Source organism: Rutilus rutilus, assembly GCF_951802725.1.
Source record: "Rutilus rutilus genome assembly, chromosome: 20".
Classification (NCBI taxonomy): domain Eukaryota; kingdom Metazoa; phylum Chordata; class Actinopteri; order Cypriniformes; family Leuciscidae; genus Rutilus; species Rutilus rutilus.
Window position 1 is genome coordinate 14,120,349 of NC_140225.1, and position 27,759 is coordinate 14,148,107.

The following is a 27,759-nucleotide window of genomic DNA, read 5'->3' on the forward strand; positions in this document are numbered from 1 at the left end:
TGGAGTGATCTCAGGCTCATTTTACGTTTACAAAGGGTAGGCTACTTTGGGCCTGCTTTTCAGATCATTCATTCATTTTGTGGTCACACAGTATAAGAATCATGAATTAACAGATGTCATAACATTTTAATATTTTTATGTAAATATTTATAATTATTCTTTCACTCTGTCATGAAGTCTGATAATGAAATAACAAACACATAGAAATGAAACTTTGACATCTTCTAACAGTTTTATTTATTGAAATGTATTGTTTTGACAACATAATGAGGAATCACACTCAGCTTTATGCATTGTAGGCCTAGTTATTGTTGAACAAATAATGTCTTTACAAGGAATAAAAATTAAACCACCATATGACATTAAATTAAACATATTCATACTCTGTTACAGGAAATATTCATAACTCGTAGTTACCACAAAGCGAAATATGAATATTTGAAAAACAAAAAGTAATTGTTTCTGTCATATCCTGATGCATGATCAAGAAGAAACAAACTTGGCTTCTTCTTTTCTTCCCCCCCACCCACCCAAATAAACATGTCCAGTCTTTGAGGCAAACATCTGCAGTAGGTGACGGTAAAGAAGCTCCCTTTAATTCCTGGAGTGGGACCAAGATTGTCTCGGCCATGCATTTATAACTGGTGTTCTCTAACAGAAGCGGCACAGGCACTTAAACAAGGACATTAAACTGTACAGAGTCATGCAGTGACACAACATGGCCAACAGGGCCTTGTGGTAACGATCGCCTATGAGCTGCTTGAAGCATGTTTTATGCAATTCCAGCCAATTTGAAATCTTTTACCACCCTCCCATCTTCTACACAACAGCAGAAATAAAAGGGAACCGACTTTATCATCATACAACATATATACAGTATCATATAAATATACACATCTCCCCACCCCCCACGTCTTTTCCACCAATGATTTTGGTTTGCGTTTTTAACTATCGAGCGTGTCCACAATTTTTGCGGGAGAATGCAAAGCCATCCAGTTTGCATAAACACTATCATTGGCATATCTTGTAAAGACAGGGTTAGTGGCATCAAGTCTGTTGAGAGGTACCGGGCTCTTCTCTGGCCAGTTCGGGTATGACATGCCTAAAAACGAGAACATATCATTTTTCTGCACCGAGGAAGCATTAAGTCCAGACAGTAAGGCTCTCAAACAAAACTCAGCTCAGCTTTTGAACATAATTACATAAAACAGCATTTCGGGTTCATTTGAGCATGTGGTGTAAGCATGAAATCATTCTTTGGTCCTTTTTGAGTGCTTTTTGGTCATTCATGTCAATATTCCACTGTGACGACATCATACAGTATATTCTATGATGTCATCATGACATCAGTATTGTGGCTCCTGTTGTCTTTGGCATTCTATGTACATGCTTTTAACTGAAACATAATCAGTGCTCTACTAAAAGGTTTTGTGTGTGTGTGTGTGTGTGTGTGTGTGTGTACTCCCAAAAATAATTGACATCAAAGAGCCCATGCATAGAAACTGTCTTACTGCTGGCCATTTTATTGCTTTTTTATTCTACTATTAATGCCATCATTTTAGGGAAAGCTAAGAAAGTCTTGCATATTTGTATGCTCAAAAAGAAGAGTTTAATTCAAAAGCCTTACTGATTTCAGAACGGACTCCATCTACTTTAAACATTAATTTTCTGTAATATGTTCAGGATATTACAGAGAGAGCACATCCAGAGCACACGGGACCTGTTTCAAATGTAAAATACAACCTAAAGCGCTGCATACCAATACAAATTTCACATATGATGTAAATCATAAACACATCTTAAAATATATTTTCCTCACTGAACATAGTACATTTTAAGTTGTGTCTATATGTGTAAAAAAGGGTTTCTTTTTTATCAATAGTAATAATACTTGAAAAATTTAAATTAAAATTTCAAATAATAGAGTACATCGGAAGCAGGTCCAAATTAAACATCTGATCCCTCGATCCAGACACTACAGCTCTAACTGAATCTATAAAACACGAGCAGTATTCATAAGTCACTGGCAACCATGCCGTTAGCACAATCACAGCACTTCCTATGGAAGGCACAAACAAAAACTGATTTTGTTCCCTGTATTAGAATCGAGTAAATGCATGGGAAATTCTACCATAGAGCTTGTTTTCAATCCAAGTGGAGGGGAGGGTTCGAGGGAGAGGGGCGTTACTACAGTCCACTAAGGGTGTGTCCTCTTCAGAGAGGGAGTCGTCATAAAGCAGGGCGTCTGCTGGTGTGGAAGCCGCGAGATCCAGATAGTCCTGATGAAGGGAAACACACAGTTATTAAATGTTACCACATATTTCATAAAAAAAAACCCCAAAAAATCTTGAGCAAGATTTATGACATTTGTCTTTATTCACTAGTGAACATCCCTCACTAGACAGTAGGTTTTCAAATGATAATAATTGTTAGCATAATAAAATGTATAATATCATATTAAGTATAAATAAAGTCAGTTTGACATTTAATTTTTTCTAAGTTATAATTACATTCGGTTATGGTGGTTGAAAATCGACGAAAACCTTTACTCTCTGCAGGAGGGTTCTTCTGTGTTCATCCATTGTTTTACATTTTCCCTTACCTTGAGGAATTCTTCATCATTATAACAACATAAAAGAATAAACATACATTGCTGTTTAAAAGTTTGTGGTCAGTAAGAGTCTTGTATGCTCACTATCTGCATTATATGATACAGTAAAAGCAGTAATATTGTAAAATATTACAATTTAAAATAACTTTTCTATTTGAACAACTACTTACTTATACTAACTATTTACTATATATTTCGGTGACGGCAAAGCTTAATTTTAAGCAGCCTTTACTCCAGTCTTCAGTGTCACATGATCCTTCAGAAATCTAATATGCTGTTTTGTTGCTCAAGAAACAATTATTATCAATGTTGAAAACAGTTGTGCTACTCAATATTTGTATGGAAATTGTGATACATTTTTTCAGGATTCTTTGATGAATTTAAAGTTCAAAAGAGCAGCATTTTTTTTTTTGTTACATTATGAAAGTCTTTACTGACACTTTTGATCGATTTAATATGTCCTTGTTGAAAAAAAGTACCACTTTCTTTAAATAAAACAAGTCCTGACCTCAAACCTTTGAACTTGCAATGTTTAACTTATACATGTGAAGTCAGGTTCAACTCAGGTTGTCATTTCATCCAGAAGTGTTTTGATTTGCTTGGATTTGTGCCTGTGTGTGACTGCCCGTGAGAGGAAGTGCTCATTGAGTTCTTACTCGGCTTTTCACCATCATCTTCTCAAGTTCTTTGCTGATGTCTGAGAAAGTCGGGCGCTTATCTGCCTCTTGTTTCCAACAACGAAGCATCAGATTGTACCTACATCACATAACAGAGCATTCATCACCTGATACACAACATCTCTGATTGTCACACCTAAATAAATGATACAAGTGAAATTTAGAACAAATACACACAAAATAAGTAAATTGTTGTGTCCATAAGATTTTTAAACTTAAATGTTAAAATGTTATAATCTATCCCATGATGACAAATGATGGTTTTGGAACAGAATTTGTTCATTCTACTCTTAATTCTACAATACATTCAACTGATGTCATGATGGCTGTTAAACACACATTTCATCTGTGCAGTTCTCCGGTTTCTCCATCCTGTAGCCTGTCTTCAGAAGGTTGAAAAGCCGTTCCGGAGCAATGCCTGGGTAGGGGTTTCCACCCAGAGTCACAATCTCCCATAAGAGGACACCAAAAGACCAGCTAATGAAAGGAATTAGAGAGAGATTGTATTAAAAAAGTTGTCATGGAAGAAATCCTAATCCAATAAACTAATTCTTCAAATGTAAAATATGAAGTGGTGATTGTTTGTGAAGATATATGTTAGCTAGGGTTAAGGCCCGTTCACACCAAGAGCGATAACTATAAAGATAACTATACTAGCGTCCACATCAACGCACAATATTGTTCTGTTTTCATCAGATGGCAAAATCATTCTGAAAGGGGGACTATATTTCGTTCCTCTGTGCCGTTATCTGGTGTGAACTCTGTGGCGTGAACTCTGCTATTCTTTTATATTTAGAACAATTTTTAGAACTACTTCTTTTTCGTCATCGCTATAGTTATCGTCCTTGGTGTGAACGGGCCTTTAGAGTTTACGAGTGTTGCATGAAACCTTGCCATAACTTACACATCGCTTTGTGTAGTGTAGATGTGATCGAACAAAGACTCTATAGCCATCCATTTGACAGGAATACGACCCTAGAAATTGAGAGCACATTATGACAAAGTCTAGCAAATGTATAATTGCATTTAACCATATGTTATTTTACAGAATTAGACTAATAATCAATCATCTGTGAAAGATAGAATATAACTAGTTTGATGCAGTTAATTAAAAGTATCACCTTGCTCCTCTTCACATATGAATCTTCCTCATAGACATCTCGAGATAAACCAAAGTCCGATATTTTCATCTTCCTTCCCTCCGCCACTAGCACATTCCTGGCAGCAAGGTCTCTGTGAACAAGCTAAAGACATTTTCTTACATTATAACATGTCTTTAAAACGGAACATTTGATATTCTGTGATGGATATTCCTTAAACCGCTGACATACCTTCATTTCAGCCAGGTATTGCATTCCTCTGGAGATCTGCCATGCAAAGGAGATGAGGTCACCCATGGTCAGAGCTCTCTCATCTGGGTTTTCCAAGTAGCTTGAGTTGCGGTTGGCATCATTGCTCATGTAGCTTGGTCCAACTTTCCGACTCTCTCTCAGGAAGTTCCGCAGTGAGCCGTACTTGGCGTATTCAACAATTAAGTGTAATGGACCTGAACAGAGGAACTTGTGTAAGCACAAAGCAAAGCAAAAACAAATGCATGCCGAATTGAACATACAGTTGTTGTTGTCTTACCATCCTGGCTGCAAGCTCCATACATTTTTATTACATGAGGGTGATTAACCTGCTTGAGCAATGTGAACTCTGACAGGAGGTCTCGAAGCTCACTGTGAGATGCATTTTCTGTGGTGAAAAAAGATGGATGCTTAAAAGTCATTTTAAGCACATCCAGCTTTTAAAAAGTCTGCATCTGCATCCATTTTGAGTTGCATACCTTTCAACATCTTTACAGCAACTGTAGTGTATCCAGCTTTTCCTTTGAGCCGGAAAGCTGTGGCCTTCACAACCTTTCCAAACTCTCCCTCTCCAAGAGTCTTTCCCAGCACTAGGTTTTTTCGTGGGAACTCCCACTTTGGATCTTCCTGTTAACAGAAAAAAAATCTGTACTCTTCATCAGAACAGAAACAATCTTATTAATTATTAATCTTATTAAAATTCAACATGTATGAATGAACAGGACTGAAAACTAAGTATAGAGACTGAGCAATACATACGGGTATTTTGAAGGTGTCAATGGCCACCTGATTCTCCATGGAATCGAGAGAAGCTCGACGAACGTTATTGGCTGAGTAACTGATTGGATAGGACTGGGCCGGCCGGCGGAAGGTCATTTCAGCTGAGGCGATGGGCGGCTTAGGTGTGCTCTTGTGATAACGGTGGATACAATACGAGGACACGAGAATGAAGACAATGAAGGATAGGAGGACACCGGTTGCAATGACGGTCTTGCACATGTCATGACAAATATCTTCTGAAAAACAATTAGAAACAAAGCATTGCAATTTTTTTCCTTTCTCTCTCTCCCTCTCTTTCTATATATATACAATTCTTCTGCTCATACGTTTAAATGCCCCTTGCAGAATATGTAAGATGTTAATCATTTTTCCAAAATAAGATATCATAAATATTGGACGTTATTTTTTATTTTGTAGTGTCCTGAATAAGCTGTTTCACATAACAGATGTTATTGTCCACAAGACAAAATAAGTGAATTTACACAAATTAACCAGTTCAAAAGTGTTGTACCCTTTAATCTTAATCTCTGATCCTAATCTCTGTGTACTCTCTGACCTGGATGATCAAGGACTGCTTTTATGTTTTGTGATAGTTGTTCACGAGTCCCTTGTTTATCCTGAGCAGTTAAAATGCTCACTGTTCTTCAGAAAAATCCTTTAGGTCCTGCACATTTCTTGTTAGATTTTCTAGCATCTTCTGCATATTTTAATCCTTTCCAACAGTAATGCTTTTGAGATATGTCCTTTCACACTGAGGATAATTGACGGACTCATTCACAACTATTACAAAATGTGAAATCATTCACTGATGCTCAAGAAGACAACACACTGAAGACACAGGGGGTGTAAACTTTTTGAATTAAATGATCGAGGCTAATTGTACTTATTTTGACTTCTGGGAAACATGTTCGTATCTTATGTAGCTTCTGATGAAAAATGTAAAAAATGTAAATAAATAAATAATAATAATCATATAGCTCACCGTTCAATTCATCCTTTTCACAGAAGCACTTTCCTGAATAACAGTAGCAGGTCCCATGTCCAGCTTTGATTCCATACAGGTCCCTCTCATAACCCCCAATTATGGGCTGACCTGACAAAAAGACCAAAAAAAAATTCTTAAACTGTAAAAAATAATTTTGTCATTTACTTATTTCAATTTTTTTATGTAGCCATATCTATAGATTGTCCAGACAACAAGAAAATTTAGGTTTATTTGTCCTCAACTAGGTTGAAACAACTGCGCTATGTTTTTTGCAGGCTTTAAATATTTTTTAATTGTAGTAAACTAAACTTAACTCTTTCCCCGCCAGTATTTTTGAAAAAAATTGCCAGCCACAGCCAGCATTTTTAATAATTTTCACAAAATGTTCATGCCCCGAGAATATTTTGTTGATTTTTTAATTTTTCACAGCAAATGAATCCAACTTTAGGTGGTGACATACGTTCTTATTGCTTTATTAAGACACATTGAGGCAGGCTAAGATACCTTTATATGTGGTTGTTTTTCGAATGTGTTTGTTATTGCAATAAATGTAATTGTGTATTGAAATGCATTGCTGTGATTTAAATTGAAGTCAAATGTAATTTACAAATTAATATTCTAGTACTAATACATTCAAAATAATTATGTATCGATTAAAGCAGCTTTGCAGCTTTAGGTCTTAAAAGTTCAGCTAACTAAAGTGAAGTCATAACTCTCCAATTTAAGTTCAGCTAACTAAAGTGAAGTTTATGTAACTATCCAATTTATGTTCATCTCCAAGTTTTCATAACTAAATTTAACCAGTTCAGATTACTTTATAAGTCTCAAAAAGCCCATGCAAAAAAAGAAACAAAATATGAGTTGAGTCAACAAAATATTTTTTATAGCGTAGTTGATGCACTTCCTGAAAGCACAACTGCCGTTTTATGCTGATCTAACTTAACAGTACTATATGGAAAGCCACAAAACACAATACAACTTTAAATTTGACTCACTGGAGCAATCCTGAGGACATATGGATATGTTTTTGCTCTCAATGGCATCACAGTAACCATCTGGACACGTACGGAGGTCAGGGGAACAGGTGGAGTATTTTTTCGATATTCCTGCAAAGGTAACACAATGACACAAAATTTGTCCTTTCGAATGATAGAAACAGCTCCACAGTAATATGCTAAGTGCAGTGAATTTGATTCTTTGCCACTTTAGGAATCAAAGGTAATTGTGGGTAACCTTTATCTTTGCCTTGTCTCCACTGGCATCTGCCTGTAGGGGCTCCAATGCCTCGAGACGCCTCACACTCCCCTCGCTGTCTCTTCTCTGCACAAGGCAAAACCCGCAGCTCATCCATCCTCATGAGATCTGCTACATGGCACAGTCAGACAGGAAAAAGCAGAGCACAAAATCACAATCCCACTAGCACCTGGATCAACACTGTTGCTTTCATGACCGGTTTTCATGGACATATTCTTGCGAACTTTTGACCTTACCTTCACCCTCAAAAATGATGACGAGCTGAGTCTTGGCCTGAAACTTGTTCTGCTGCTCCTGAGCAATAACCACGTACTGCAGCTCTTGGCACTCTGGTCTGCGTAACACCTCAGTGTCATTCACATAGAGCACACCGTTCTTCTCATTTGGGTTCTGTGCAAGGCTAACTGCCATGTAACACGACTGAGCATCAGCAGAGATGTTCCTGTCTGCGATCTCTAACTGATATGTGACATCAATGCCCTTAAACTTCAGACAGTTGTCCACACATACTTCTCCAATCTAATAAAGACACAAATGACACATTAGTGGGGATCATCTGGAGTGATATGTGAAGTGAAATGTAATTTCACTTATTATATGAAAATTGTCCAATAAAAAAAAGAAGCAAAAACACCAACAAAACATAACTCCACATGCACTTGAAAACAGGGGTATAGAAATAAATTGATACAAGTGAAATATGACTGATTTCTTGTCACAGCAATAGGGATTAAAAAGTCTTATATGTTTTGAATTTGTAGCTTTGACATGACATTTCATAAACTCTAAGCTTACCTAAAATGTTTCTTTTTACTACATAAAACAGTGTTCTTTTGCGAAGACTGGTATTTTCTTCAGGAATCGCAAGTCTGTTTCTTTAATACTTAATATTGTGTATTTTAATATTTACAATAGCACTTCTCTACTCCTGCTTGCACATGTTCAAAATGACTAAACACATCATTAAAGCACCTGGGAGTATGTCGTTGCTTTCTTTGAGGCAGTGAAGAAGTAGGTGATATTGGAGAAGCGAATAGGAACCGGCAGGATAGTCACATTGAAATGTAACAGCACTGTTCCCTCGGGGCCCGGAAAAGTGGTGTCATTGACCAGGTAGTCCAACTGAAATGAACGTTGCTCAGTCACAGACAGATTCTCACTGAGTTTCAGCTCTAAGGGCAGACAACAGAATAAAGGACAATGCTGTATATTATGTTAAAAACAGCTATTAAATGATTAAAGGTGCACTCAGTAATTGTTCCACCGGCTCACATGACAGTCGATTTGGACTTATAGGTCAAATTCATACAGCAACCGTCCTGTGTTTCAGAGCTTTAAATAGTTAAGGCTGGAATACACAATACATGACTGAACATATTTTAAAACACTAGGCATCAGAAACTTCATATACAAAGAAAAGCTGAACATTATATATTAAATGACTGAGGTGCATGACAAATGAAAACAATATGTGATCTAAAATCAGCTCAAAATATCAAATGTGTTTAATATCCTCAGACTGGATGGAATCAAAGTACACATCACACACTACATGATTTTCTTTGAAATCTGTCAATTATGACTGGCCATATTCTGCAAAGTGTCTCTGAGTCAACAAGCGTTGACTCCTCCAGACTGTAAATTAGGGCAAGAATCTGGAAAAAAAAATTGTATAGTGTTTTCCAGCCTTAGGTTCACAAACAGTTTGTTTTTTAAAGAGAGACAACCACATCTTTTAACTGAACACACCTGTAAATTTTCAGGATTCACAATGGCGTTTTAGTTTCAGTGAGTGGTTTCGGCCATTCACAGAGACGATATGAAGGTTTTAGATCTGTCAGTTGTGCGGTCTGCTCCGCTCTCCACTCAGGAGGTATAAAAGCTGATGTAGGTTAGTTACTATTCGGCGGATCAATGGGCCCAATGAGGCGATCCACTCCATATAAAATTAAACTACTTTCATTAGGCTACTGGAGGCTTCATCTATGTGTACATGATTTTTCACATGGAAAAATTACTCTGTGCAATGTTAATTTTTTTTTTTTTTTTTACTCACTGTATTCATGAACCGTCCCACGGACATTGCCAAAGATGGCCTTTTCTTCCCTAAATTTGTGTTCAATAGTAAAAGCGTTTCTGATCCAGGGGTCATTCGTCATAAAGGTGCCCACCAATTTGTTTTGAATTTGGTTTGTGGGGTAAACAGGCGTTGTGTCCCTGTCATATACAAACAGAGTTCCATAGACAGTACCCTATAAAAGAAAACAGATTACCATTATTCAGTCACTTTCATACTTCATATATATAAACTCAAAAAGTGCCTGATACACACCTCGCTGCGGTTAAATTCTATTATGACGTCCTCACTGTCAGTCCCATTCACGTAAGGAGGATTATCATCCTCATCATAGATGTTCAAGTGCAGAGAAGTAAAGTACTTCCACAGCTCTTCTTCTGTCTGTACCATACACACAATATCCAGATGGTACACTTCCTTCTCCTCACGGTCCACAGGTGCAGTGACCACCAGTTCTGAAGTGGAGTCGTCGACCGCAAATGGAACTGGAGATTCTGAATCGAATACAAGCAATAACAGAAAATGAATCTCACTGACAGATCAGACACATAGTTATATTTGACAAATAATCCACAATACCCCTCACCAAACAAGCACACCATGAGGTAGAGTTCTATGGAACTACCCTGAACTGCAGCTGACACCATATTCTGTTTACCATGGTAACAAAGACAAATACTCAAAATAAGACTGGTTTACAAATCAAAGGAATGTAGTCTCACTCTAAATTCACTTTGAAACAGACGAATGTACCATTTGTCTATACAGTCCATCCTAATCCTATACCCTCTCTATATATGAACACTTGAAATATGAATAATCATGCATCCAATTGTTCTATGTAATCATGTTCTTTTATAGTGTTTTAAAAAAAAATAGAGTTTTGTATGTTACTTAATCAAGATCACATGTATACCATGTTTGGTATCTATGAGTTTCTATTTTAAATTCCTGAATGATTATTTAAATTATATGTTGATCCCAATCCAGCATATTAGTATTATAAGAATCTTTAATATTTTCTCAAAGCTAATTACATATGCAAAACAGCCTGCTAGAAGACCAAGGATCATAAACTTTCCCTTCCGAAAGTTTAAGTTACCATTGGCTCACTGACCCCTGAAGGTGTGACATCCTTACGGTTTAAAGATCACAGATCACAAGATCACGAGGATTCTGAGAAATTCTGTTGTGAAGATGATGCTGAGCTAGAAGTCTTCTTAGGTCTTTACCTCTGACTCAAGCTAGTTCTCTCTCATCAAGACAAATTCAGCAAAGATCAACTGGAGCCTCAACAAATTGCATCGAGACACTTTTATTCAAATGGTTGAGACATGCAAGTATCAAACTTAGTCTCATTATTTGACACATTAAGCATCCCCTACTCCTTTAAAGGGCTGCGTTAGAACAAATAAACTGATGGTTTGCTATAACTTCTTGCTTTCTCTTTCCATTGCGTAACTGTATGCATGCATGTAGGTGTCTGAGTCTGAGTGTTTAGTCTAGTTAATAAAGTCTTGTTCTTGTCACACGTAAAGTTGTTTGTGGTTCATGCTCATATACTGGAGTCCCTAATCGTGCAGCAGTGTAGTACTATACTGTAAGAAAGTTATTTCCCATACACCAGAAATTAATAAACAATTACAGAAGAAGAACAGGTTAGTTGATTGTGGTATTAGTTCTGCTACATCAAGTTAATTCTTACAGCTGATCTAAATATTTATAATGAATTTTAACTAGTTGTAATTATATTATATTATAATATAATTATTCATATTTCCCTTTGGGCTAATTTGCTACAGTGCTGTGCTGTGATATGCAGAAAAGCATTGACATTTACACTGGGTTTGGTTTGTACCTGCTTCCACTCCATAACTGATGGTGTAGTTGGGGCAAATGCTCACGCGTGTGTAGCGCAGGAGCTGCCGGAAGGCCCCTGGCAAACGGTTCTCTGTGATGTGGGGGTTTGAAACCTTATCAGGGTAGCACAACGTGCTCAGATCGATCTGACCACAGGAGGGCGCTGTGTCATTAATGAACACCAGTTTGACCTCCACTGTGGGAAGGAACAGGCACATCACTTTCTGCAGGGGCACTGAAGAGACTCCGACCTTCAGGTTGAGATCCTTCTTGGACCTGCCCGAGCTGCTACCTGGAGGAGAGATATCACGAGGCATGATTTTGAGTCCTTTATCCCACTGTTCACATGACAAGTCTCTCTACAAACACTGTCTGTAAATATACATGGTAACATTACATTTGGCTACAAAAAATATTTTTGTTTTCAGTATTTTTGACTTTTTTCCTAGAAAAAAATACCTACACATCCTTAAAACAAAATAAATGGTCACACTTTAGATTAGGGTCCAGTTCTCACTATTAACTAACTATTAACTACGACCTTTCCCTCAATAAACTCCTAATTACTGCTTATTAATAGTTAGAAAGGTAGTTGTTAAGTTAAGGTATTGGTTAGAAAATGGATTAAGGGATGTAGAATAGGATCATGCAGAATAAGGCACTAATATGTGCTTTATAAGTACAATTAAACAGACAAAATTGTAGTAATTTGCATGCCAATAAGCAACTTTAATAGTGAGCATTGGACCCTAAACTAAAGTGTTAACAAATAAATTACGTTTGAAGCAAAATTGCTTAAGATTTGTAGAGAATGCTTATTAAAGAGAGTAATTAAGACTTTAATACCTCAATGGCATTTTTTTTCTTGTTTTAAGCATGAATCTAACACATTTTAGTGAGATGTACACATAAAGAAGAAATGCGATTTGTAAACTTAATGAAGACATTCTCTGAAAAAAAGAGAGATTTATTATCTTTTTGGATCTCAAGTAAATTTATCTTAGTTAAATAAATCAAATGAAATATGTTTAAAGCATGTTTGGGGGGGGGGGGGGGGGGGCTTTATTTGCAGTGTGTAACACGTTAATATAAGCATCAAAATTATGCTTCAGTCTGCTTTATTTTTTTAACATCAAAACAATGTTCTGTAATAGATGATGTGATTATGTCAGCAAAATATTGAGCAAAAGTATAATAGTTCACACTCTGAAATAGCATTTTTGTATATAAATTAAATGTACACAGACGAAACTGTTATATAAGGAAGCATTCAAGCAAATAAAGTCGTATGTCAAACTCACGTATACTACTGAAGTCGCTCCACTCCAGGGTTTTGTTCATTGAAAGGACCCCAGATGCCTCATCCATGTGAAACCATGATGCATAAGTGTCTCTGTGGGGGCACAGGAAGAAATAGGGCCTCTCTTTAGTGGTTTCCAGCATTGAATGGACCTGAAGCACTGGTGATCCCTGCGGCTGACCCACGTAGATGCTCTCTGTGTACACCCTTTGAGGAAAATACAGTCCAAGTGAACCTGTCCAAAATACACATAAAATGTGGAGATTCGTCAATTCAGTTTGATTCCAGCCATTGTTAACTTTTGGCTATAAACATTTCTTACTCATCCTCAATACACCCATCACCAATAAATAAATCTGAGCAAATTAATCACTCCCATAAACATTAAAGAAATACTTTGTGTTCAATAAATGTTGAGCTCAAATGACGTGTTCCAACTTTTCCTAAAAGTATATATATAAACATTATAATAATTAATTGCTCGCAAACCTTTTCTGTAGAAGAAAAGAAAAGGTTTGAAAAATCTAACTTAACAACTTTGTTGTCATAAAACCTTACACCAAAAATGACAACTTTACAGCTCAAATAATACAGAATTTTAACAAAATAATTAATGCAAGTGTAATATATAAGATTATAATTGAATTATAATCTTCACATTTCTGCTTTAAAAGAAAATAATACATTGTCAGTGCATTTGGCTGTTGATTCTCTCTAAATGATAAAAAAGGAACATTCTCTGGCACTCATGATGCCTTCAATAGTTTGCAATTAACTCCATCAAATCTTCCCTTATTGATCTGCTTCTTATCTCAATCTGTTGTACAACAGAAACGTCCACGCAAGTAGGAAGGTTACACAATGAACTCATTAAACACATCCGCTTTTCTGTTGAAATAGCCCACGCTCCTCTGTCATCGAAAAATGAAACAGCGTCTCATATGACATTGACACTGGTCTTTTAATGAATTTCTCACATGGTCAATATGATGCGGTCTAGGATTGTCCTTGGGTTCACCTTGAGAAGTTTAATTACAGTGGATAACATAATACTGCCTAGAAATGAATCATTACCTGCAGGACGAGTGTGGATAGTTGGGGGGGAAGGGTAATCTATAAAACACTGTAAGATCCCCATGTGTTTTACCAGTAAATGGAGATGCAAGTGTTCGGGCTGTAATTATATCTCTCCTGTGTTCCTGTCCGACGACGATGGGCGGCCACTTAGGAACGTACTAATATCATTAGCAGACAGCAAAACTAGATTTTCTATTTCTGTTGCTGCAGTTGAAGCCTTGTCTCTGGTTTCAGACATTGATTTAATTTAGCTGTGCTGGGATGACAGGAGGCCGGATTGATGGATACAATGTGGCCAACCTTCCTGAAGGATGGAGACACAGTCAGGAACACGGCAACCATTTTTATTAAATGCCTTGTCAAGACACAAAGACAACACAGAACTGGTTTGTGTTCCTTTGCTATGGGGTCACCACTCACATTTGCAGACATAAAACATTCTTTAAAGACCTCGTGAATTCAAAATGAAACTTTTGTGGTTTTTGGTGCATATCTATTCGATTCGAAGCCATCAATATGCTAGTGTAAAGCTAAAAGTTTGCACAAATGCTTACAGTCTTTATCATCTAGGCTAGGGAAATGGACCAAAAATGTTGATGACACTCACGCCCAACGTTTTATCCAATCAAACACTTTCTAGAATGAGAATGCCTCTCCAAAATACCACCTTCCCGTTCCATCGTCCTTAAGTCAATATGTTTTTAAAAGGGTTTTGGTTAAATGCCTTAAGTAGGGTGTGTGGTGATTACAAGCTCAAGATATTTTCACGTTTTGTCAGCTCTTCTACTTAACCCGACTGTATTTAGGCTTCAAAATTCGTAAAAGTTGTGTTAAGGAAGACCGATGCCTGTTGGAATGCTATTGCTAGACAACCAATTAAAGCCAACAGGGACATTTTGCGTACCATATGTATCTAAAAGGTGATTTCTGCATATAAAGAGCATGCAAAATGAAACTTGTGCTATACGCAGTGCCGGGAGATCGGGTTGATTTATTTGTAAAAATGACCATGATGAACAAAACATGTAAAAACCATAAACATTTGTTGGTCACAGAGCTTATTTTCTGTAGTAATCGTAAAGCCACTGGAAAAATCCTACAGGATTTTTGTCTAGGGAACCAGGGTGATGTTAACTACTCACTCCATAAAATAGCAAATAAAGGTTCAAGAATGTGACTTGAACTAATGAATATACGCTCAACAAAGGATGAGCCTTTTGACATGTCCCACCCTGTCTTCCTGTTTCAGTACAAAATATGTCTATTCAAGAAAGAAAAGTCAAAAGGCCATTTAATAGATTTTCAAGTCATTTAAAATCATTAAATGTTAACACCTAAAAAATGACTATATAATAAAACCATCCATAAAACTGTTACAGGTGTGTCACGACCAGGCTCTAAGCCTAAAAAAAACCTCTTGAAGATTCATTGCTTTAAAAGAAGCTGTCTGAGCAGTGTTACGTGAGATCCATGTTGTATTTCAGGTACGTTTTTTAGAGAAAGTCAATAGTACAAAGAAAGGCTTGTGTGCTTGGCTCATAAACCATAGCTGCAGGAGAGCTGAGGGATGGCAGCATTACTCTTAGCTGATGCAGATACTGTGTTGAACAAGCCACTGGATTTGCTGTGACACTCATTCATCATCCTGTAACAGTGTATCAGGTGGAGTGCTTAGCAGTGCTATGTCACTCTGAGATTTAGAGCAGGGCTGGTGGCATTTACTTTCATTTGGACTTAAATAAATGCATGAAACTGGAGTAGTTGTGTGGTCCTCCTGGGACAAGGATTCCCAGACTAAGAACATGGTAATGCAAGCACAACTCTGTGCCTTGTTGCTCCACTGCAGAATTCAGGGATTGTGACTGACAGCTCTATACATCTAGAAACTGCACAAATTATGTAAACATACAAGCGAGGGTGATCACTTCTACAAATATTTCTTAATATCAAAGTATACACTATTTTTTGTACGGTAAGAATAGTATGCCAAATTGTTCAGTATACAACAGAGGACACTGAAACACTGTATCCCACTATGCAATACTCTCAATTTGACCCACCATTTTCTGTGTTATGAATGAACCAGAAGTAATAACTTTTGACCAAAATTTTGGCATTATTTAATCGGACAGCCAAAAGTTGACACTATCATATATTGTAATGGTTTAAAAATGGCTTAAAATGCAATAGAATATCGGTCATCAGTCAACATAAATCAGTCACTATTATTAAAATACATATTGGCCAATATTGGATATTTAATTGTGCACTGTAATTTCCCGTATTTTTACATTTAGATTACCTTTAGATTAACATTGTCATCTTTAGCAGGTCTCAAAATAAATACAATTTTTTCAAAATATGACACACCTTAGCCTAAAAACTCTTAAAGACGGTGTCCCGAACACCGATATTAGCAATAGATTTACCATAAAGATTAGGACCCCGATTTTTCAGCAGTACTTCAGAAAACTGTGAGTGTATATTAGCACACCTTTTACCATCCTTTCTTACCATAAAAGATACCTAAATCACTCAGCTCCACGACTGCAGAGGGTTTTTGAAAGTTTTTAATTTTATTTTACATGAAGATAATAGAGAAAGAACACTGCTTTTATAATAAGTGAAACTTCAGTTTAGCACTTTCATGAATATTCCAGTTCAAAAAGCTGTCTACATTGCACAATAAACTTATTTACATTGTGTCTACAATTTATTGGTTACAATGAGAGCATTTGCGAGAGAACAGGAAATTAGCATGCGCTGAACAAAACTATCTGTGAGCAGGATCTGCTCTGATTGGCCATTCTTTCATGTGCTAAACAGATGCACTTGTGATTGGCTATAAATCTCAATGCTGAAAAAAACATGTTGTAAATAGAAACCTTTAATGCAGCAGAAGTACTGTACATCTAATACACTCTAACACTTTATGTTTAGTTAATCGCGGCACAGCATTCCGACTGATTTTTTTGTGCGGGGAAAAAAGATCCGACCTGTTATCTGGTTACAGAAGCTAACTGATGTGGACAAATGTAAACACAAGGTAATCCCGCGTGTGAACAGAACCAGTGTAAACCGTGCTGTATTCAGTAAGCCAGCATTCCAATCTGAAGATAGTAGAAGTAGAGAAGTCTTGGCAAAAACCAAATGCTTCCAGTGATTAATGATCAAACGTTGACAAGGATCCAACAAGCATGAATAAATTGCACTAACAACACCGTTTAAACGGCAATTTCAATGTATCGACCTTTTTCTCTCCTTAATTATTCACGTAAATGTTGTGTGATTAAATTTAATGAAGAACAAAGTGATCAGGACAACTTTAAATACAAATATCTTTTTCAGGTTCAATTCACATTCATTTTACATTCAAATTGAACAAAAACAATAATCTTCATAATTTTTACACTTTTCAAGACCTTTTTTTAACCTTTTAAGCACAACAATCAGTGTTTTTCCTAGTGGAGGTAAGAGATAATCTTAAGGAAACATAAAGTCCTTTGAGTTCTAAACTTTTAGACTGCAAACTACAGTCTATCCAACTGATTTGAATCATTCTAAATTCAATTTATTTCCAGGCCGGAAGCCAACAGAAAGCAGTTTATATCAAGCTAATTAACTCAAAAGCGGTACACAGCAGGAATGACTCTGTGACATCCCAAGATTGACACGAGGTATTCAGTGAGTCGAGTATGACAGGATGTGACACGTGGATGAGAATTCTGTGAGAATTAGGATGACGGCAGAAGGACGGATAAAAGGAGTTATGGCTGATCACTTGATCAGATTGAGCTCACTCCTCTGACCTCTCACAGCCACATCATGGATCATGGTTGTAAACACTATGATGCAATATTGATTTCAGCTCACAGGCGAATCGACTTTGAACTTAGCGCACACATACGCACAAACGACAGGAAAAGCTTAACGAGTGAAATCACGTGTCATATTAGGAATTATATGAAACATCTGCACGTAATTTCCATTAGTGATTTGTTCATTGTTGTAATGGGTCAAAAGAAGGTGTGCCAGCTCTCAGTCTGCTACTTGAAAACATTTCTGATGATGCAACAAGCTATTCAAATAACAAGAGACCAATCAGTTTTGAATATAAAGTAATCCACGATGGTTTCAGAGTATTCATTTGAAATCAAACGGGCATAGACAATGTCCTGAGTTAGAGTCAATCACCACTTTGGTGAGGTCTGCATGTTTTCAAGCAAGATCGCTCAAGCGAGAGAACAGGTTAATGGGGGGACGACCTCTGGACCGGACTGCTCAAAGACAAGAATTCAATTAGCTCAACATGCACACCGCCGCACAAATGTACCATCTATGAGATCATGGGAGCTGGAAGAGCGCATGGGTCTTTCTTGCCATTTCCTTGAACTCAACTCAAAGGCGGAAACAAGCTCGCAGTCAGAGCAATGCACTTTCCATAATCCACTTACTCCTCAAAGGCCTCCATTCATGACATGCTGTATGTAAACACAGGGATGTGTTTGTTGCAATCACTATAGCATTCCCATCTAGCTTCATGTCTGCAGCTACAAAGGCTGTAAATATCACTACAGTGCAATCTTGATAATGATTCGGTCAGACAATCCGAACTTCTTTCTGTTGGGATCCCCATAAAGCATGCTGATTTCGGCCCCTTGGCCCCTGCCCTTCCAGCCAAGGTCAATGTACATAGCATCTGTCTCCAGTGATGACCAAATTGAGAAGTTGCAGGCCAATCAATAGCAATATTAATCAACAGCTGAGCACATTCAGCCGATGACCGGAATGCATTAAGCGCGTCATTTTAACAAATATGTAAAGGATGCCATCAGACTCTCATGTTAAAAAAGCCACTTAGTTTAAATCAGCAAAGTTAAATGTAAGTACTGTAGTAGCAGCATCCTAAACCTATGAACATGTATTCATAATCAAATATGATCAATAAAATGATAAACTACAGTATAAAATAATAATAATTGTTATTAATAACAATAATAATTGTTCTTGTTATTAAAAATATTTTTTTTCTCATAATTAATCTCAGTGTGTTATCTCAGCTAATGTCTTGCAGCGTACGATGACTAATCAAAGTAAACATACTTAATTACAAAGCAAAATGATTAAAACTCCATCTCTATAATATAGTAATGAGAATCATTACTCTGCGACCACAACGTTTTAATTAACTAAAAGGCTGCCAATTACACTATAATTCAATACGGGACTATTATTATTGATTATTATGGTTAAATTCCCCTCACTCTAATGTGCACGGGTTTCTTATTCTTTAGTATGCAGCACTGAGGAGGTTTGAGATGGAAGAGTGATTCACAAAGGACAAGAATTGCACAATTAGTACAATTTTATTGAATTAGCCAAACGCAACAGGGTAGATTTCTATAACAGAATCAGAAAAGAGTACAATTAAACATATCTAAAGTATACATCTAAAGCTGTTATCAAACAACCGTATTATAGTATCCATCATCATCAGAAATTCAATGTCAGAAATGTAATTCAGCATCCCATCAATGTAAGCACGGAATGGACGTCCGTCATTAAGAAATCTAATTTCACATCTCCTGTGGGATAAGGAAGTATGTTTAAATTTACTTTATAATCTCTTTTGGGATTGGATGGGACATTAGAGCTCATAAATGAGGGACCTTTGAACAACATGTTCTCTTGGATGGTATCATTACCATAAGCAGTTACCAACATTATTCACTTAATGTTCTAATATAAGCCAGAGACAAAACAGCAATTAAGATTAAACTAAACACAGAAACAAAACCTGAAGGCTTTTATTTCCCTTTTCTTCCCCATTTTGTGCCATTTTTTTAAATAACCTCCAGTATATACATTGCTCAGTATATTCCTCATCGCTCCACTGCTTCAAACTGCACATACTGATGTTTTTTTGTGGCTTTTACCTGCTTAGTCTTAAAATTCACAGTGCACAGATGAAATGGGCCAGTGGGTGAATTTACATGGACTAGTGAGTTTGAGTCATTAGGTCATCAAGAAATGGCATTTCCTAAATGCTAAGTCTTGAATTTTAAGAGGGCAATATAAAGCCACCCATGCACTGAAAACTATTTGAACCTTAAATGTAAATGTATTGACTTTATTCGGGTCAGAATATTATTCACAGTCAGTGAAGCAAATAAAATATATTGGATTACACCAACTAATCTGAATTTAAAGGTTAGATCTGGTATGAATAAGGTAACAATCGCAGGTCACCACTTTTCAGAGTGAAAAGGATTTCAGTATTATGATGGGTTGTGTGTGTGCATTTTTAAAAGTCCTGCAGTTGTTTTAAGAAACTCCACTGACTCGTTTTCAGGTAATGAATGAATCTCAAAACGAATCTCACAATCCAGCACCCTTCCCCCTCCAAACGCACTCAAGAAAAGACCAAACGAGGACAGTTAAGTCCTAACTAAGACGTTGTGTTGGTTGCTCATTGTTGTAAATGATCAGTCAAACACACCATGCATCAATGACCACTAGAAAATAACATGTAAAGATCCATGTAGAAATCGAGAGCCCCAAACGCCCTTGGGACACAATTTCAATCAATGTCTTCTTGTCCTTCCACCAAAAGCAAATTAGATTCCACTGATGCATGGGGTGGAAATGTGACCCATAACTAACTGAAGGATCTGGGATATGACTGCAATAGGTACAAAAGCTGTGCAATTAGTCTAAATAAGGTTTTGGATAAATTCATTATTGTCCATGTACAATGGATCATCCTGAGGACAACAGCCATTATGACAATACTGACACAAGAAGTGGCACCAAAGCAATGAAATTACACTATTAGGCTATTTCTACCTGATTAACCCTTAATTTTAGTTTTTAATGATGTACCTTACGCATTTAGATTGATTTTGTGATAAATGATAGCTAAATAATTCAGATAATTAATATAGTTACCATTAAGCCTTTTTAGGTTAGATGTATGTTCAGAAACATTTATTTTCAGTGCATCAGTATAATCCAATGTGCATAGTACAATACAACATTATATATGGTTTCTATCAAACGGTTGCCTTAAAAATATGCCTTTAAAGGCAGTATAGACTAATTGAACCTCATTTACATTTAAGTAAACGATTTTTCTTCTTTCTTTAAGGTATAAACAATCTGCATAGATCATTTGAAAATTAACTTCCTAAATAATATCTGTTTTTACAACCATGCTGAAAGTAGTGATGGGACAGTGGGGACATTTGCAGGATTTACTGTATATACATTGCTAAAGACAAACTAAACTAAACCATTTAATGCAAGTCCAAAATAAAACAGTGTAACGTAATGAGATTTATCGTTCTGCATTGACAGTTGATGAAAATGATTGTCCTAATGCAGGGAAGGATTGTGAGGTGGTTTGAACTTGATTCCCTAATGTAACTTCCCATCGGATGGGTGATCTCCTGTGGCCTGATCATGAGGAAATACCTCTTGGTTGAGGGTTTCAGAGGTCAGAAGCCATGGCACTTCAACAGATAAAGTAACAGGGTCAAAGCTGTGTATCCACAAATCAATGCCTCACACACAATACATGACATGGGCTCTGGACTTATTTAATGCAAACAACTAGCTTGATGGAAAGCTATGACCTGCTGTGTGACTTTAGAGGTCAAAGGATATATTTGATTATCAATCACACATATACTCTCCTTCATTAAAGAAGCTCATCGCCTTATTACTAAGCTCTAAGCGATGTCACGCGTTTTTTAGGCTGAAACATTTTTTGTCACATGCAGCAAACATCTCCTCACTATCCGCTAGCTGCCTGTCCCCTGAACACACTGTAAAAAAACACAGTCTCTGTAGACAGCCTAGGCTCCAGAAACGGCAACAAAAACAAACTGGCCCAGCCTTGGCCACGAAACATAACAAACAGTGTTCCAGCCAATAACCGACAAGAATGATTTGGGGGTGGGGGTTGGGGGGGTTAGTGCGCGTGCACATGAAGGGGGGTGTGGGGTGTGGAGGAGAGAGAAGCTTGAAGAGGGATGTCCTAGACAACGACTAATGTTAGAATTATATTCTCTTGAATTTTGATATGGCTGACACACGACCAAAGAGACGACGTTCTGATGAACAAATAGTAAAGAAGAGGGAAAAGGAGAAGGAACGCGCAAAGTCCCGAATTTACATCGGGGGAGGGGACGGGATGAGGAGGAGGGAGGGTTGAGCTAGCCTCCGTTTTGTTTGACAGTACTTTGAACGTCAACAAGAAGTGACGTCACCCAACATCGCTTAGAGCACCTTTAAACATTTTTATTGCTTTATTTAGAATATGCAGCATATTGCTATTTTTTTTTTATTGTTGTCTACCATGGTGACAATATAGCTCCTGTTTTTCATGAGACAAATAAAGATAAATAAAGAAATGTAAGACAAGAGAGTAAACTTGAACTCTTTTTAACAGCAAACATGAGGTCTTGCGTCACTATAACGCATTCAAGGACAAACTGTTTAATACGGCCAAGCAAACTGTATTTTAAATGTCAAACCATCAAAGCAAGTGGGGCGACACCAGACAGAGATACACAATTACATGTATTCCCAGCATGGACAAAACCCATTGCTTTTGTCATCATCCATTTTCATGGGATGGCTTGTCATAAAATAGATGAGATCCATTTTGCGGGAGGCGCTGCCAACCATCCTGTGTCTTTAATGAGGGGTTTTAAGCCTCATCTGTTATCAGAGCTGTGTACTCTATTATTTTACTGGCAGTATTTCCTTTCGGAAGACAAACACAATGTGTTTGCCCAGAGCTAAGCACACCTGCTGCACACCTGCCCTCTGACCACCTCTCGGCTCCAGGCTTTTGTTTTTCCTCACAGCAAAGCATCAAGGTGCTTCCGGCATCATCTCGAACAAAGGTTAAAACAAGAGCCATTCAGATGAGATCTAACCGTATTGTTCTTTACTGCCTGGTGATTACCAACAACATATTCACATAAATGTTTAAGGTAAATTCGAAAAGTTTGTGTTGAGAACGATCAATTAAAATGTAAACTCGTACTGAAAAATAAGACAAGTACATGATGAGCCACTGCCCACAGAGAAGAATGGATGGAAAAATGAAAGTCAATGGGTGCTGTCAACTGTCTGCTCACTAAAATTCTTTTGTGTTCAAACTCATACAGGTTTGGAACAACATGAGGGTGAGTATAATGATGACAACATTTTCATTTATGGGTGAACTATTTCTTTAATATATAAATAAACAGACCCATACAAGCACACATCAATACATAAAAAGTACAAATTCTCCCTAAAATGATTTATTATAATTTAATAAGCATTGCAATTGCCTTTCAATCATACCACACTATGCATTGTGTATTATTCTATCTAGTAATATGATAATCAAAAAGCACAATGAAGTCTGTAATGCACCTTGCACGACAACATGCATGAAACAATAAACTTCTTCCAACAGACCTTACATCCGTTTTAGGAAATTTTGTATTTAACTGTATAATTCCTGTAGTTTACTGGACAGATGAATACTTGATGAGTCAACAAGACTTTTAAAATTCAGTTAACTTCAGAATGCGTCTTTGGTTGTTTTCTTACTTTTGACTCTTTCAGTAATGATCATTCAGTCACCACCATCATTGCATCCAAGAACCACTATTGAGCTAAAAAAAAAAATGCAACACTCATGCATTCACACACTGCCAAATGTCTTCCGAATGACCAGAATAGCTGTGAAACCTTTGCTATGTTTCACTTTTGTCAGTATTCAAGCTGTTGCGATGTGACCGTTCCTTTTTAATGCAACAGGCCACAGGGTCTATTCAGGAACGTGTTCGACTAGTTAACTCCAGTTATTTTGAGAGAGGTGTGTTAGTACAGTTGGGCAGAGAGGTTTTAAATGGGATTATAATATAATGACGTATATAGAGACATGCGTATTCCTTGTACGGACCATGTGGCACATTAGGGTTGCACATATTTTGGCTTCAGCTCCAGATTGCCTCTATGAAACTGTCTGGTAAATCTCTCTAGTAACATTCAGTGGCTCATGTGTTGGGGGGCAGATGCAGACCCCCTGGATATACAGATGAATTCTGTTGTTTGTAGCCAACGCTACAGAGAAAACAGGATGCAAAATGAAACTAAATGTACGATGGTAAAAAAAAAAAAAGATAAAATGTAAATTGTTATTAAAAATAGTGAAAACACTATGAAATACATTACTTTGCTCTTCATTACTCTAATTAAATCCATAATTTCCAGAAAGCAAAACTGACTTGTTAGTGTACCCTTGATTTTAGATAATCATTCACTTTTTAAGAACAGAATAAAGTGTTTACCATGAGTCAGAAATGTCCTTGAGAAAACCAAAACAATCAAGACAACACCATTTTCAAAGGTTCTACTTGGTATACTGTTTCATGTTTTATAGATTTATTTATATAAATTATGAGGCCTCATATTTTAATATATATTTAATAACATAAAGCATGCAGAAAAAGAGCAGTTACGTTATGATATCATTGCGTTGTCTCAAAAACTAGTGAGCAACCTGTCTACACCCTTAAAAATAGAGCAAAGAACCCTCTTCTTATAAAGAACAAGTTACACTATCTGTTCTTTGGAGATTAAAAGAAGTAGCCTACATTAAATGGTTCTTCAGATCTGTGGATCTAGGAAGACTTCTGAAGAACAAGGGAATAAAAATATCTTTGAGGGACTCAAGGTTCGTTGGAGATTCTACAGACAGTCTAGGTAGGCAGCTCTCTAGGTTTTGACACACAGCCCCTGTGTTGTCATTGGTTTCTGAAGGATGCACACCAGAGGCGACAATTCTATTTAAGTTAAAATTCGACAAGTGTACAGCTGAAGTACAGCCTCTGAACAGTAATTCACAAATTCTAGCTCTCAACACAGTTTATCCCACACAAAGAGGGCTAGATATCGTAGACTTCGCGCGAGGTGACATCAGACTGTTATGGAGTCAATCCTTACCTTCAGATAGGAGAAGCAGGAGCACAGCGATGTCTCCCCAAACGATTCCACGCGTAGTTCCCATTATTGTCAATCATAAGTGTAATTTCACAATGAACAGGCAAAAGTATTTTGATCCACAAAATAAAACTTTACAGTGTTTACGATTTGCGCGAAGGAGCCACAAAAGTCCTTAACGTGAGTGTCCCATTGACGGGTGACTGACTGCAGCGCGAGCTGCTGGACCGTCAGCGCGCGCGCACACACACACACACACACACACAGAGCGCAGCAGGGGGAGGTTCACATCACATTCAGCCAATTTCCTCAGATGTGTGTTTCCGTCCTGAATCACATCGCGGCTGTCCAATAACTCAAAGAGTTCCTAATAAATTAAATCTGCATTTTGGGGACATTGAAATAATGTGCGTAACACAGAAAAGGTAACTGGGTAATATTACTTTTTGGTTTTCCTTTATGTTATGCATTAGGCTATATTATTAATTATTAATAGTTTTTATAAACACAGTCATTTTCCAGAGTATATCCTTTTAAATATGCAGTGCAGACACAACCCACGCAGTAAGTAACTCAGTATGAAATCATTAAAGAGATATAGATACATTTACAGATAGGGGAACACAGGGGGAAATTGCTTTTTCAGTGATTATAAGCTTTCCAATTACATACATGTAATTTTTTACAGTTCTGTGCTGGTTTCAGAAGTTGTTTTAACATTTTGGCTATTGTTTCACAAATCTTTTATGTTCCTTTCTGCTGTTTTTTGTTTTGTTTGTTGTTGTTGCTTGTTTGTGCTAACAAAAAAAAAAAGAAAAAAAAAAAAAAAGAAGCTGTTTCATTGTGACAACCTGTTCCGTGTAGTATGAGAACTTGCTGCAATGTTGTTGTCACAAAAGGTCAATGTATGTTACATAAACTGTGTATATATATATGTATATCAGCTTATTTATCCAAGACTTTAAAAATGTGTTGATAGGAACTGACTTTCAATAATGAAAAATACTTCCGGTGTGACAACTAGCCCCACTCTCCTCAATACATAAGCCTAAAAAATAAAAATGTGAACTGTTTAAAATTATTCACTATGAAGAGAACAAGTCAAAACAGAGGTGCAGGGCAGATGTATGAGCGAAATAAGATTGTTAAACTAATTCACAGTCAAATAAATAAATGAAAGTACATCAAATATCCTTGCAGGAACATTTTGTTTGCTCCACAAAACAGTTTAATAAGAATCAGGTGCAAAGGCACTATAATCATCAAACAGGACAAACACACGCAAAGCCTATTGTTCCTCATATCCTCTGAAGTGTTCAAAACAACAGTGTTCTAGAGAATTAACACTGTCAGTAAAAGCCAAGGTTTAAGAAGGTTGATGTGAGTTCAAGATGGTGTCGGCCCGTTTTGGCCCTGATGTCTGGCAGTGTCTAGGATCAGTCTATGTCTGTGCCGGGGTGCTCTTGGACCAGCTGACTGCTTAGCTCTCTGTGAAGAGGGGTAAGCATGATGCATTACTCTGCCTCTAGGGCAACCCACCAGTGCATCACAGGGCAATCACTCCAATCAACGTCTGCCCTGATGGATGCCAAATGAAACTATAGTGGAGACCTCAAATTAAGCATACATAGGAGAAAGAGGGCAACCAAAGATGCTTTGGTTTGGTAACAAAATAACTTGTCTGTTGCTTTGGATCCAAAAAGCCTTAAATTTTTGGTATTATGGAAATAGCAAAAATGTCTGTCCTATATAGAAATAAACAAGTAGAGGCAATTGCCAGACAGTGCACTTTAACTGAACATATTACATTTAATTGAACTATATATATATAATATAAATAATGATATAATTAATTAAAGCTTTAATTAGATATAATAAATATTTTCTATAAGTGGAGTATATTCTATAAAATATTTTTATGGATTGGAATTGTGTAATTATATTGTAATTTATAAAATAGTTTTAAATGCAAATGAATGATGTTGGTCAAACAACAACAATACACAACAAATATAACTATGGCCCATTAAAATACAAGGAGCACAAATGTGTTGTTTCCAGCTCCACCTTTTTGTTCAGATGTTTATTATGCTGTATAAATATTTCACTTACTCTGCATATTAGCCACAGGATGGTTTTGTTTACATAGCAGCATGTAGGCTCATAACCATATACATGATGCAGATTAAAAAAAGCTCAGGTTACTCTAAACCAGACACACAGTGGTATTTTCAGACATATGGTCAATGTAAATCAATATAGATAGGCAATGCATAAGCAGATTCATGACATACCTCTGCGCGAGCTCTTTTTTAATGTGGTTACTTAATGAGATCATTTTTAGATGAAAGCTTGGCTTACAGTAGATAAGTTCACAATCTTTACTGTCAGATTCTGTCAAAAAGATTCTCATTAGTATTGCACAAATAGGACAGCTTTGTTTACATCAAACATGGTGGAGCTATTCTCAGTGGTATTTTTGCTAATATAGCTTTGCATCACTATGCGTTACATTAAATAATAATGATGATAAGTACTTGATTAATAAAATATTGATTCAAAGAGTGCTTACTGTGGTAGATAAAGCTATAGCTCTTAAAAGAAGTCCATATTCCCACTGGGACATGGAGTAGCACAACACTAGTCATTAGTCCATTCCCAAAATCAGTTGACCAGTTTGCTTCACTCATAGGCTCTACTTAGTTTAAATGGGTAATATGATCCTCAAAATGAAAAGCCTTCTCATTAACTAACAGAGAGAAAGGGGTTCAATTGAATTTCA

General features: G+C 36.8%; 1 protein-coding gene across 3 annotated transcripts; it reads right to left on the bottom strand.

The window, feature by feature from the left end:
- Nucleotides 1–216: 216 nt before the first annotated feature.
- On the bottom strand, nucleotides 217–25,243 carry ret (ret proto-oncogene receptor tyrosine kinase). 3 transcript variants are annotated; one of them, XM_084391077.1, is made up of 20 exons: nucleotides 24,981–25,243; nucleotides 12,895–13,128; nucleotides 11,592–11,885; nucleotides 9,989–10,227; nucleotides 9,713–9,908; nucleotides 8,629–8,828; nucleotides 7,893–8,175; nucleotides 7,636–7,767; nucleotides 7,398–7,508; nucleotides 6,400–6,510; nucleotides 5,397–5,653; nucleotides 5,117–5,264; nucleotides 4,918–5,025; nucleotides 4,620–4,834; nucleotides 4,410–4,532; nucleotides 4,193–4,263; nucleotides 3,628–3,765; nucleotides 3,268–3,367; nucleotides 2,132–2,279; nucleotides 217–1,102 (listed from the first exon to the last, which is right to left on the bottom strand). In XM_084391077.1, the coding sequence occupies exons 1-20, from the start codon at nucleotides 25,042–25,044 to the stop codon at nucleotides 945–947; spliced, it is 3,330 nt and encodes a 1,109-aa protein (XP_084247203.1). In that variant the 5' UTR covers nucleotides 25,045–25,243; the 3' UTR covers nucleotides 217–944. The 3 variants fall into 3 exon arrangements, with proteins under 3 accessions (XP_084247203.1, XP_084247204.1, XP_084247205.1); XM_084391078.1 differs by having other exon boundaries at nucleotides 803–1,102; nucleotides 7,636–7,764; nucleotides 24,981–25,240; XM_084391079.1 differs by having other exon boundaries at nucleotides 803–1,102; nucleotides 12,895–12,986; nucleotides 24,981–25,041.
- Nucleotides 25,244–27,759: the final 2,516 nt, after the last annotated feature.